We start from the raw sequence: 13649 nt of genomic DNA, 5'->3' as shown, positions 1-13649 counted from the left end.
CAAAGGCATTAATGATTGATAACTATTTAAAAATATCATTCTATTCGATGATGGTCTTGTTTGCCGTTACAGGTCATTCATAATCATCAGAGGGAAAATTAGACTGTTTCATGAACATTTAAAAGTTCCTCGTAGTCGTGTTAAGCGGAGTTAGACAGTTATTTAGCAATGCAACACATAGCCCATGCCAGTGGACCTACAACTCTGGTTTCCGGTTGGCATTCTCCAGATACGAGTGTCGCAGCTGTCTTACTGAGACCCTGGTGTCGAGGGTATCTCCGTTCGCCACCCCTGCTTGAGGGGGCGCTCTCGATGCTGCCTCTCTGCTGGCCGCTGCCCTCTCCATACGGTACATGGTAGAATGTTGGCTTATACCTATATCAGACATGGAGCGGATTCTTGTCTTGGGTTTGGGTGCTCCGGTCACCTCCATGGTTCTGTGTCTGGACAGAGGTAAAGAGGAACCCTTCTGGAGGTACACGGCCGAATCAACCCTCTGCTGCCTCTGGGGCTCAAGGCTTTCCTCTGGTTGTGGTTCTTTCGGTTTTCTATGGGATTCTTGCTGTTGACTTGGAGGGTCCGGTTTTTGGAGCTCATATTCCTGATGTCTTTGAAATTGCTGTGGGGGCTGCTGTGTTTGAGGCTCCTGTGGCTGTCTCGAGTGGTCGTACTGATGTTGCCTTGGGGGATCTTGACTTTGGGGATCTTGAATTTGTTGAACTTGAGCGACATGTTGGCTCCTTCTGGGTTCGCTTTGTTGGGGTGTTGGCGGCTCTTGCTTCTGAATTCGGGGCTCTTGACGGTACACAACCTCTGAGTATTGTTGTTGCCTTGGCTGGGAAGTTTGCGAAGGCTGCATTGATCGAAATACCTTCTCCTCTTGGTTTTCATGGCTAGTGTGACGTTCTCTCTCTCTCCCTCTTTCTCTAGTCCTCTCGACATTTCTTTCCCTCCCTCTCTCCTGCGGTCTGTCCCGATCCCAGTCTTCCTCACCTCGACTCGCTCTCCTCCATTCTGGGCTGTAGTTCTGCCATTCCATATCGTCGTGCCGACCCCTATGAATATCATCCACGCTCTTTTCCCTTCTGCGGATCTCGGAAGGCAACACAGCTTTTCTGCTCTTGAGCAAGCCCTGTGTATGGGGCTCTTCCTTCAAAACTTGCCGGGCCTCCGTTCTTGCCTCCTTTTGGGTGGCGAAGATATGGTCTGCGCTCAATCTCCTTCGTGGTGGTACCGCGGGGGGTTCAGAAGATCTGGTAGTGGTTGGCGGGGCAGGGCTGAGGGTCTGGTACTCAGGAGTCGAGGGAGGGTGGTATGATGTTTGGCCGTGGGCAGGGTGGTGGCTTGGGCTGGGCTGAGGTACAGTCCTTTCTTGGGCGGAATCTGAGTACTGTGGTGTGTACTGAACAGTGTGAGTATGGCGTCTGTTAGCCTGCTGCCTGTCTGGACTCCAGTCAGGGGGCCTCTGGACAGTTTCATCTCTGGACAACCGTTCCCTTACTCGGATTCTTGGGGGAAAGGAATGGATAAGGCACACTGAGATTCCGGTTCAATGAAAGAGCTACCCCACTCGCTGAACTTATAATTCAACTCAAACGAGGTGAACTAAAAGGCATAAATCAGGCCTTTTTCCCCATGGGATACAAAATATGGTAATACATGATCAAATAAACCTTCCACAATGTCACTATCCAACTATTTATTTTGAGTAGAGTTGCATGTCTACCAAAATGTGAAGAGATAACAAACTTAAGCTGGTATTGTTCTTTCTCAGTGGTGACCTAAAATGCATTTCCTACTTTACGCCTAATTTCCTGTGCGCCAATGTTGCTAGACAACAACGGTTTGTAAACACTGCCTTACTGAAAAATACAGAGACAGTTGTGAGGAGCTGATAGGCTTAATCAACTTTGCGTCAACTTATTTGTCAATGACTTGAATGAAACGGACATGTATTCATATGAAAAAGTAATGCACTAAAGCTTTAGAAACATGCAGCAGAAATCTAAAAGTATTTGATTGATTTCGTTTTTTGCAATTCCCACACACAAAACAATACTTCTACATTTGACCAATCTCATCTATGATTTGTATCCCAAGTACATATTGTGAAATCTATTGCTTAAAAGTTTATGACATGAGACCTTAATGGGACCAAGTTAAGTTCCCAAATCCTACAATAGGATTGGAACAAGGTCAAGTCACAGTATGCCCTGGTTTTAAATTTAAATCTTAGCTAAAACAACTCTCTCTCTCCCTCTCTAAGATGTATCCGTGCCAAAAGTAAGCCAAACTATTTTCTTTTAAAACCTTCTGACCCCAGGTAGCCAAAAGTTGCTCTAATCTCATTGTAGACTCTCACTAAGCCAGACATAATTGATGGGCCTCTGCTTTATCTCACATGGCATGAAGGACTTACATAGTACTTGTGCTACATGAAGTACTGAACACTTATATCCGCTAACATAACCAGATGATAAGACCACAAAGAAAGTAGGTCCCAGTTGCATACAATTAACCAGTATAGTATATACAGTATATACTATGATGAGAATGTTTTCTTTTTAGACATATAAGATATTTGAACAAATTGACTAAAGAACGAGTCAGCTTTCTTACTATATTACTCAATTTTCTTTGCAGGTAGAGAACTTTTTGTGAACCAATGAAATCTACCAAGCTTTATTAACTCTTTCCAGAAAGGTTTGTCTGATCAAGCTAATCATACCTCTTTAAATGTCACCTGTCCATACAGCTCAAAGGCTGGCAATTGGCCTTCATACTTTCTCAGGCTATCAGCAACCAAGCTATGTCCTATATCTAGGCCACCGTCCACTCCAAAAATACATGTATACCAAAGGAACTTAAAACGCTAATGGCAAATCCTCCAGGACCAATCAGATAAAATCAAAGATGTGTGGTTATCAATTTCTCTCTAAGCACAAAACCATACCAGGTAATTAAAACATACATGCAAACTGTCAAGGGGACATATCTTATGCAACAACATTGTCAAAGTCACTTACGTGGTGGGTGCAAGACTTAGGTGTAATTTCATAGGGTTTAAACAGGCACAAATTTGAGGAGGGGGGATGTGAGTGTAGCCCCAGCTGACAAGTGCTGAGTCAGTGGGTCTACGACTGACTGGGTCAGGGCATCGGGCTGGGTAACACTGTGACCCCATTAACTCTGGTTCACTAGAATCACTCAAAACCTCATCAAAACCAGCAGGGCACACACAGGAACATTCATTTAACAAGGGATTAGGTGCCAGGGATGGGATTGTTTTGGGAAAAATAAATCTGGAATTCTGCGTATGTTTGTAGACCGTAGTTCGACTTTCAGTGTGTTACAGAAGAGTTGAAACATGATATGAAGAGGGTCAAGTATCCCTGTTTCTTTCGGGGACAAGGTATTGAGTTGGCAGAGACTTTTCCTCTGATTTTGGTTCAATAAACAATTTATGATGCCATCTTTTAAGATAGCAATATGGAGAACCGGTAAGGCCTTGTATATACTTTATTGATTTACTGATTTGTCTGGAGTTGTTAGCGGGGCAGTGTATCTTCCCAGACATTTCAAAATCCTTAACATGTTACTGTGGTTAATGGCTCTGCTTCTCCATTGTATCTACCACAACAAAAATAATGTGTGTCCTATCTATTTGTTAATAATTAAAAAGTATTTGTTTGTTGAAAAACGTCATGTAAAATGAATCTATGATATCCAGGATAATACTGTGAATGAAATCTCAATATCGTCCCATGCCTATTGATAAGAGTATGGCAAAAAAAAAGTCATGATTGCAAGAAAGGTAGTGATGCTTGTCTAGAAAAAAATGGTGGTGAGTGTATGTAAATCCTTTGATGAATAAATGTTGGGTTAAGACTGAGTAAGGGATAAAGGTTAAAAGTCAGTTGAAAAATTAAAACCCTCTAAGATCCTCAAACTTGAAAACGTGTTAAATGAGAGACCACGACACCCATTAATAGGGAAAATATTATTGAATGAAATGTAATATTTTACTGTTATAAGGGATATCTACTGGAACGAGTTAGCTGCATGTCCACCGCGAACATGTTTTTGAATTGCTGGTGTGTTATCTTGTCACTATCCTTCTTGTTTAGGTGTTTTCAACAGAATTTCCGAATAGTGAGCACTTTTTTTTTTACCAAAAACAAGGCTTTGAAGAAATTTCATTCAAAGTGTATGACTTTTAAAAACTCACACATACAGTGTGGAATAGATTTTAGTGCAAGAAAAAGAAGATTTCAGCACAGTTTTCAGTCGGGACTTGTAGAATAATCAGCACTTCCATAGAAATTGAGTAAATACTGCCAGCTTAAACACACGTACCCGGTGGACAACAGGGGCTAAGACGGTCAATACGGATGGCATCCTGAGTAAACGGTACCTTGAAGGCAAGCTGAAGACTGTCTGTGTGTCGCTCTCTGAGTCTGTGTTGAGCGACCAGTCACTCTTTGACAGGGCGGCCAGGCTACGGGATGGCGTGACAACAGTGTCAAACCATTAAGAAAAACTTCTAATTGCCCTTGATGAACCACAAAAAGGAGTATTTGGAAATATCAAAGGTGTTGTGTGATATTGTCATGAAAGTGTCTATTTGTAATTGTTGCGGAATTTACTTTTACTTTTATAAATATGAAAAAAATTATTGATAGGTTTCACTAAAATAACCATTCCTTTTGTGGTAGCATATTCAATATATCAAATAAATAAAAGGGTAAAAGTTCACTAACTAACCAAGCTGCAGTTAAATCAGGGCTAAATCTTCGAGACAAGTTGGGAAAGCATATCCCCTCCAAAAACGTAACCCTGCAATGTACCCTGCTGCCCTACAGCCTTTTCCTGATGCGCTGAAACTGGAGCAGGGCAAGAGTCACCGACCTGAACCCACAGTCTAGAAAGATCCTTGCTCTAACTGGCATGGTGGTAAAAGTAGCAGGTTAGCTAGCTCAGCAGCCAGTGCACAGCCAAAAATGTATCAATTTATGACATTTGCAATGCTTAAATTCTGCAGTTCATGTTTATTGTTATTGTAAGGTCATCGTTACTTTCAATGTTATTCCTAGCTTGGATTTCTACATCACCTAAATTCTGGTAGCATGTCGAGAAGACAAATAAAAATGTGTATCATAAACTCTGAAAAACTGTTTCTGTTACTATCTCAGAATGAGCATTTACAAATCTACATATGAGCGGAGGCCGTGACGTTACACTGCCATGTTTCTACACTAGCACATAATGGACTATTATAAAACTTGTTTTAAAAATAAATTGCAGATAGGGGAGAGTGGCCTAAGTTGTGCATTTTGGAAGTTGTGCCACCCCTTGTTTCTAGAAAACCGTGGAAGAAATTGGAAATGTGACCACATATTTAAGAAGAGCCATCCATTTGACTCATCCTGTAAAGAAGGGAGACACAAGGAATAAGATATAAGCACATTTAAGCTCAAAAAACTGTGTTTTGCCTTTCAAAGTAAAATTTCCATGATCAAGGTTTTTTGATTATTGTGTCAATTATAGACAAGTTTGAAAACATTTGACACATGTTTTAGTGCTTTGGTATGCTACATTTTAAGTCTATACAGTTAGCACGATGTCAGCCCTAAATTGCTGCATCATGCATTATCCAAATTTCTGGGATTGGGGTGATTTGTGCCAAAGGGCCTGGGTGAGTTATAAGTAAGTAAGTAAGTAAAATGTATTTATAAAAGCACATTTATGACAGTTTGCACTGTCCAAAGTGCTGTACATAGTGCATTCAGTAGGTAAACAATGAAAGTAAAATAACAATAACCAAAATAAAAGACGTAAAGCCCATACATCCACATAAACACAGATAGTAGTGCAGAGGTAAGATAGTTAATGGGGAGGAAACACCAGGGTGTACATATGGGTTTTGAGCCTTGATTTAAAGGCAGAAATGTAGGGGAATCACATTTGTCAGGTGGCAGTTGGTTCCACAAGCACGGAGCAACTAGTGCAAAGTACATTTCTGAGAGTTGTGCCAGTGGCATGGCTGTATACGCTGGTCACCAAAAGAAAGTGATTGTCTACAGTAGCTCAGAAGAGAGTGACATCTCAATTCCACTTAACGACACCACTGATGAGAGTTCAGATGGCCAGAAAGATGATGATGGTGACTTTGTCATTGTGAGCTTTACCATTAGATCTGCTAGGCCTTGTTTAAGAAAATTGTCCTTCAATCTTTGTCAACTATTTACTTTATTTACTTTAAATACACCTTAAATAAGTGATTGTCTAATGGATTTGTCTTGCATTACAGTTTATGAGATATATAGCAATGGCACAATTCACCCCATGGTATTATCTCCAACCGCACAACTTACACCACACCGGGGGCAAGTTGTGCATCAAGACAACTTTTTTTCCGAAAGCTATATTTCTTCAACAGTTTATTCCAGATCCAAAGTTTTTATTGCCAGGGATGCACAACACCCTGAAATGTATGTACATATTTGAGTTGGAGACTTTACTGTCAAGGCCTTACTTTAAAGTCACTTTGAGTGAAAAGTTGCACAACTTAGGCCACTCTCCCCTATATCAGATTTTTCATGGGCAGAAATAGAAAAGCATGTAGAAATGTCATAGTAATCCATTGTATCAGACCCAGTTCTTGGGAGTTTGTAACATGGTTGGTTTTACTGTATTCTTACTGTATTATCTCAAAATTATACAATTATTATATGTTTGTTTTTAAATGAACTCACCCCTGTCTGTTGAGGATGCTGTGGGCCTGCTGCTCTATGAATAGATCCCCGGGTGAGATGCCGTAGCGAACGGAGGGCAGGGAGTTCCGGCGTGCGGAGCGCGGGGAGCCGGGCGTCGCCGCCATGCTGCTGTAATCCCTGCTGGAGGCGGGGCTTGGGTCCTGACGGGTGTCGTCATGGTGATGTTGGGGTACATGTTGGGGTACATGTTGGGGTACATGTTGGGGTACATGTTGGGGCACATGTTGGGGTACATGTTGGGGTACATGTTGGGGCACATGTTGGTGCTGTTGTTGGGGCTGCTGTCTGTGTTGTTGTGGTGAAGGCTGCTCCTGCGTTCGGGAAGTTCTAGAACCGCTTGAGCGTTCTTGAGCGTTCCCACCTCTCCGATAGTTCTCTATGTTCATAGCTCTTTCCTTCTCCGAGAATCCCCTCCCGTGTCTGTCTTTGGGTTGGGGAGAGGCTTGATTTGAGGAGGTGGAAACAGGTGCATGATCTTGGTTTGACCTCATGTAAACTTTGCCCACCCCTCCGGCGCGGTAGGGCGCCCTGGGGTCCTGGCCTTGTACCTCCACCTCCTGTCTGTCTCTGTCTCGCCTGGGGGAAGCCGTATGACTCGTGTGGCTTGTTTGTCGGTCCGAGGGGTCCGGTTCCCGCTTGTTACGGTATCGCGGTGTGTAATCAAGTTCTGGCTCCTGATCGAGCATGATGCCATAGCGCTCGGACAGTTGCCGGCGGCGCTCGGCCTTGTAGCGGGCGATTCGTTCAGCTTTAGACCTCAGGGCGGCTGGGTCCACAGGGCCAGACGTGGGGGTGGAGGAGGTGGACAATGATACCGGGTCGACATACGCCAACTTCTGTTCAGGACGGGTGCTGCCTTTGACCTGAGGTGACCTGACGTGAGAGGACGAGTGCTTGTGGGGGGCATCAAGCTCCTCTCGACTGTAGCGCTTCACTGTGGTACAATAGTGAAGATACTCGATTACTTATCAACAAAGTGGCTACGAGGAACTTTCAGAGGAAAAAGGAGACATGAACATTTTAAAATTCCTGGTAGTCTCTTAAACAACAACAATTATGCCACATTCAAGTATCACCCTTAATGCCAACCTCCAAGGCATACACTGCTATACTGACCATGTAAAGCATTTTTAACACTCAATCGACCAACTCATCAATCTTACAGCAGTCTTGAGTTGTCTAATGACGTAAACCGAAGTTTCCATCCCACATGACACAAATGTGGCATCCAAACTAAACACATCGCACACAGTCCAATCAATCTGTGAATTCACTTCTTGCAAAATGCAACGACATGCAACAATGTTTTGCTTTTTTAATTTCACTGACACAACAGTTTATCCCAGTGTATCCACAGATCAACTGTTGGATACTGATCAGCTCGACTGGCGGAACCAGGGAGCAACTTAAGAGCATGTTGAGTTAACAGTGAAAGCAAATTGCCAGACAAAAACTTTTTCGACATGATACATCACATCGTTCACATATACAAGTTAGAGGTTTCAGACACCATTCTGGAGTTTTGATGCAAGTCTCCTTAAGTCATGACCATGTATTTTTCAGCAATGCATCGTGCCATGCTTACCGATCACACATGGCTCACAGGGGTCTGAGGCGCGGGTGTACCGCGGGGGGTCCTCCTCCAGCATCCGGTTGGCCACCAAACCGCCGGGCACCAGGGCAGGGGGGACGTCACTCTCAATCCCCTCCAGACGGCGCGCTATTCTCTCCTTCCTGTCAGAGATTACAGGCACAGGGTTAAGATGAGAAATGTTCTGTTCAGCTCTAGGCTTTAGACATGTTTATGTGAAAATACACGTTAGTAAGCCCTGGAGATACCTGTTCATTTCTAAATCCTGGTTGACAGGTCCCTCAAAGTACTTCTTCAATTCTGAAACTGAAACATAAAACATAAACGTAGTGTCATACAAATGTCAATAGTAACAATTGTTCTTGTTTTCTGAGTTATGAGGAAATGTACTGAATATACCCTTGGGAAGGACAACCAGAAGTTTGGCATCTGTATCCGAAACACTCTTGACCAAGGTGGTCGGTTCAACCAAGGAGAAGTCACTCTGAAAACTGAAAGAGAAGACAGTGTGAGAAACCTGCTATCATAATTAAACCTATTGCATTTTGAATTCTTAATGGAGGCAAATTGGAATTGGTTGAACTACATCTGATTTGTTTGAATGGTGCTATATAAATACATTTTGATTGATTGATTGATTTACTTAAAATGGCAAAAATAAATTGTGCCTATAACTTATTATTTTCCATCATATCAACAACTGTCTTAAAGCAACAGCATTGTCTTAAAGAGGAAATGCCAGGTAGTGTAAAGGTGAAACTGGGCTCAGCAGAAGTGTCACTTCCAACAGGATCCAGCTTAAACATTAGGTAATCAAGTCCTGACTCCGTGCCAAGTGGAAACAGACAGTCAAGGTCTTAATGTCTTTAGGTTACACAAGCTATGGATTCACCTTTACCTGTATTTTCTTCACAACAGTACTATTTCATTTAATGAGAACAGAATAGCTTTCCATTCAGAATTCTTCAATTATAATTTTCTCAGATTACATTGTATACTTTATACTTATTATGCAAAGTTTAGAGAAAAAAATCATCTGTTATTAATTTTTTTTACAAGGTTACAGGTTCTCTTAGATTTTCTGTAGGAATGTAAGTTGATTTGATTGTTATGCTAAAGTTCAACCATAGTTAACACTGTAAACCAATGCAAAAGGGGGCATTGTACAAACTTAGACGGAAGTAGGTATTATGGCCCTAATGCCATGTGAACAAAAAAGTGTCTTAGGATAAGCTGTTCCAGGCATCTCCAGCTTTAATGCTTACCGAGCAGCATAAGCACTCCGCTGTAGAAAAACCTATATCCTTACATATCCCTCATTTGCTGACGAAGCAGACTTGAGACTAGGGCTTTTAGAACATTTCTAAATCTACATTGAGTTTGCCTTTAATTTGTGTACCTTGTAACATAGTTAAATCAATCCGATCCTGCTTTTTGTCTATGTCATGTCTATGTAGAGATCGCAAACAACAAACTCACCTTAAGGCGTCGGTTGGCAACGAGAATGAGCTGCAAAGTTTGGTGGGAGCTTTAGATCCAAATTCTGAAAAGAAAAGAAACACATACTGTAAATAACCAATAAATCCACCCTCTACCTTTCTATTTAATATTCCTTATTTCTGTCTTGACATCAGGAGTATTGGAACATATCCTTGTAAAAAACAAAAATGTAATTAGAGAACAGGGGCTAGAGCAAAACTGTGTTCAAGTAATTGAGGCCTCTGTGTTGACGGGCGGGCGCTCCGGTGGCATAATGGATAGAGCGTGTACCATATTGGCTCCTGCCTTCGTTGCAGTGGTCGCGGGTTCAAATCCGACCCGTGGACCTTAACTGCAGGTCATCCCCCCTCTCTCTCTGACTCCCCATCTCAACTCTGTACTATTTAAAAAAGCTTGAAAATGCCAAAAAACAGTCTTTAAAAAAAACTAAAAAAACAACAAGGTTCCCCACACATAGGCAAAACACAAACCAGATCTAAATGTGATGCTATTCCACATCGTATTAAGATGTCCAACCAAGCACAAGTCCCTGGTGGACTACTTTAGGACATGGTCAGCGTAATGCTACTGTTTAGCCAGCACATTGTTACAATGGAGGATAAGATGTTGTGAAATCCTTTCTAATTGTATTAACTTATATACACTGCTGGACATTGTATTGGCAACAGATAAGCTTTTAAAGTGGATTATGTACTATATCACGCAAACTGGACCTCGTAATTCTTTTTTCATTGCCTTATCGGCACCTAAAGCAACAACTCCAATTGATCCAGTTGATTAGCACTCAGGCTACAGATACAAAAAAAAGTTATGATACTTGGAAATACTGCAATAACAACACCTTGAATGTATAGACACTAGAAAATATAATTATCAATAGTTATGCTCTCCAACCAAAGTATTCAATCGACACTAGTAGCCTACTGTCGATTTCAGGATATCCTTGCCAATCTCACTACAACTCTAAATAATCAATATATTCATAATGATATTTTACACTAAAAATACAATGTTGAGGAAATAGAAGGTAATTGTTTTTTAGGCAACTGAAAAGTGAATTAAGAGAGGTCAACTTTTCTTCTATTAGTTTGAAAACCAACAATGCACCGGAGATCTCCAGCCCCACATCACAGCAACAGTGACCTGGTTGCAAAGTTGTACCCCAGTATAGGAGACGGATCATGTTGCTGCAGCAGACGCCACTTTAACACCTACGTCTTATTTTGGCCGCCGAAGGCCGTGTGGCAATACAGCAGAGAATGTCTGGCATACAGGTCTGGAAGTGAAAGGTGTGGTGGTCTAAGCAGAGTCCTAATGCTCACTTAGACACCAACCCTGAGATCCAAATCACATTCTCTTTCTTTTTACTACCCTACATACTAAAGTACGGAAGAGTTTTAGGGCCACAGGAGAGAAAAAAATCAGATAAGGAATCAGATAAGGAAGTTTTTTTTCATTATGTCGAGAAATGTCGAGAATAAAGACGAATACTCCAAAGTTATATTGGAGTTAGTGGGGCATTTATGTATTTTCAGAATACAGCAATTGAAGTACATGTATTGGGACAACCTAAATATTCTTCTGGCGTACTAAATAGTATGAAAGTATCGGTATTGGAACTCAGGGCAAGTTTAAGGACATTCTCGAAGCTATGTAAGTGACCGTGTGACATTAAAAATACTCAAACGTGATCTTAAGCTTTGAAGTAAGGCATGACACACAAAACGGAGTTGGAGGTTATCATTTTTGTCACTTATGTGCCATGAATTCATTTTCTATGTCTATTTTAATTAGTCTCAGTCAATTATATGTCTGTTTTTATATGAAAAAACAAACCATGCTCTATTGAGAATGATATTTCACTTCCATGTACGCCAAGCGTGTATTTTGGTAGTGACAATAAAACTGATTATGATTATGAATGCCATTATCCAGCATATGAAATCCTTGGTGTGTAAAGTGCTGATACCAGCTCTTTTTCATACTCAAAAATGCCATAACCTTTAAAGGTCACCAAAATGCACTTTTTCATGGTTTTTCAACATTACTATGGGTCCCTAGTGTGACTAGTTAAAAACAACCCTCTCTCTTTTTCTCTACCTCTACCTTCCTGAAAACCAGATTCAGACAGACCGATTTCTCTCCCATATGACGACATTAGGGAAGAAGCCACACCCCGTCATTACCAACCTGACTTAACACTATCTCCATCTAGGATAAGCACACCCCAAGATACCTACTGAATCTAACTGGCAGTTACATTGAGGGCCAATCAGAGCACACTGGGCTTTTTGGAAGGCGGAGCTTAAAGAGACATGCTTTAATACGGAGTGTTTCAGACAGAGGCTGAAAAGAGGAGATTTCGCGATGGCACTGTGAGAATTATTAAGGATTTTTTGGGACACTACACCATGAAAACAGTTTCTAGTCAAAACCCAAATTACAATTTGAACCTGAAAATTAGCATAGAATGTGACCTTTAAAGCATTATTTTTGTCTCAAACCCAGAAACAACTAAGGTTTCTGAGGCTGTGTGGACCCTGTGAATGTCTGTGTGTACATATCTGTCTGTCTAACTATCTGGAAAGCCCCCGGTGTGCACAAGTCAGTTCGGCTTTCCTTAGAAACGCCAGCGGGTTGTCAACAAAACAAGCGGCGGCGAGCGCATGCAGGGCTCAAGACTGGCAGTGCCAGAGAGCAGCTTAGCCTGCTGACGGTCTCAAAGTGAGCGTGGTGAGGAGAGGGATCTTTCTATAAATATTCAGAGGTGCAAAATAGACTCCCTGAGTGAACCAGGCCTCCGCTTTCACACAATCTGTTCGGGAGAGGGTTGCTGGTTTGAACAAGAAGCCTTCCATCTCGACAGGTAGAAATCAGAGAGGAGGAAGGAGGAAAAAGCTTAGCAGATAGCACATAGCAACACACACCTGTTGAATACACAGCACCACATGACTAGTAAAAAAGATCTTTAACTCCTAAGCCCCAGTCTCTAGTCTTTCAAAGCAATCAGATGCTACCATTCATGCCCACAGAAATAGATTTAAACCGTCTGTATCTATTCATAATATCCCCCACAAATCCCTAAATGCATTGACAAGGATGAGTAACGCTTAAACACATCCATGTATCATTTGAACCAACCAATCAAATAAGGAGTCAACCAGGAAACATAGCCTATTTAACCCGTCTTGCTAAGCGGAACCACCTTGCACTGACAACCACCAAACTCTGTCTTGTATATCTGAGGAGCTAAACTGCATTAGCTAAGCAGTCTATGGGGTAAAGGGTACTCAAGTAAGTCCTTCTATTTTCCAACAAAGCTTCCCCGCCCCCCCATTTTAAAGGCCTTACCTTGGCCACAGGGCTGCACATGGTTCACATGGTAACTAGAGATCCATGGGTTTCGAAACATGTTTAGGGAGAAGAAAAAAAAAACAGGGAGGGAGATGTACCACTACTTGAATCTCCTCCTATCAAAGCGGTAGTCGACGGCGATGCTTGCTACCGGCGAGCACAGGCAAAGATGGACACATGCACACACACACACACACACAAACTACACACACATGGACGAGAACACAGCCACAGAGGAGTAACTGCCCCGGCTACAGCCTCCACAGACTGACTGTCATACTGTGTGTGTGTGTGTGTGTGTGTGTGTGTGTGTGTGTGTGTGTGTGTGTGTGTGTGTGTGTGTGTGTGTGTGTGTGTGTGTGTGTGTGTATGTGTGTGTGTGTGTGTTAGTGTGTGTTCGTGCACGCAAAATGGAGCTGAGAGAGAGA

At 42.0% G+C, this 13649-nt stretch overlaps 1 protein-coding gene across 1 annotated transcript in view; it reads right to left on the bottom strand.

Annotated features, from left to right (window-relative positions):
- The window catches only part of LOC307255447 (supervillin-like), a gene marked incomplete at both ends in the record, with an annotated part of 44213 nt that extends 30934 nt beyond the window's left edge, over nucleotides 1–13279 (bottom strand). The window contains 8 exons of the mRNA XM_080034129.1: nucleotides 201–1508; nucleotides 4415–4498; nucleotides 6756–7710; nucleotides 8362–8510; nucleotides 8616–8673; nucleotides 8767–8858; nucleotides 9847–9910; nucleotides 13219–13279. Of these exons, the coding sequence (XP_079890255.1) occupies nucleotides 201–1508; nucleotides 4415–4498; nucleotides 6756–7710; nucleotides 8362–8510; nucleotides 8616–8673; nucleotides 8767–8858; nucleotides 9847–9910; nucleotides 13219–13279 (2771 nt within the window). The remainder of the gene's footprint in view (nucleotides 1–200; nucleotides 1509–4414; nucleotides 4499–6755; nucleotides 7711–8361; nucleotides 8511–8615; nucleotides 8674–8766; nucleotides 8859–9846; nucleotides 9911–13218) is intronic.
- Nucleotides 13280–13649: the final 370 nt, after the last annotated feature.

Source organism: Ammodytes marinus (assembly GCF_949987685.1).
Source record: "Ammodytes marinus genome assembly, chromosome: 9".
Lineage (NCBI taxonomy): Eukaryota > Metazoa > Chordata > Actinopteri > Uranoscopiformes > Ammodytidae > Ammodytes > Ammodytes marinus.
The sequence above is the reverse complement of the archived record's forward strand: the minus strand, read 5'-3'. Positions and strand labels throughout refer to the sequence as shown.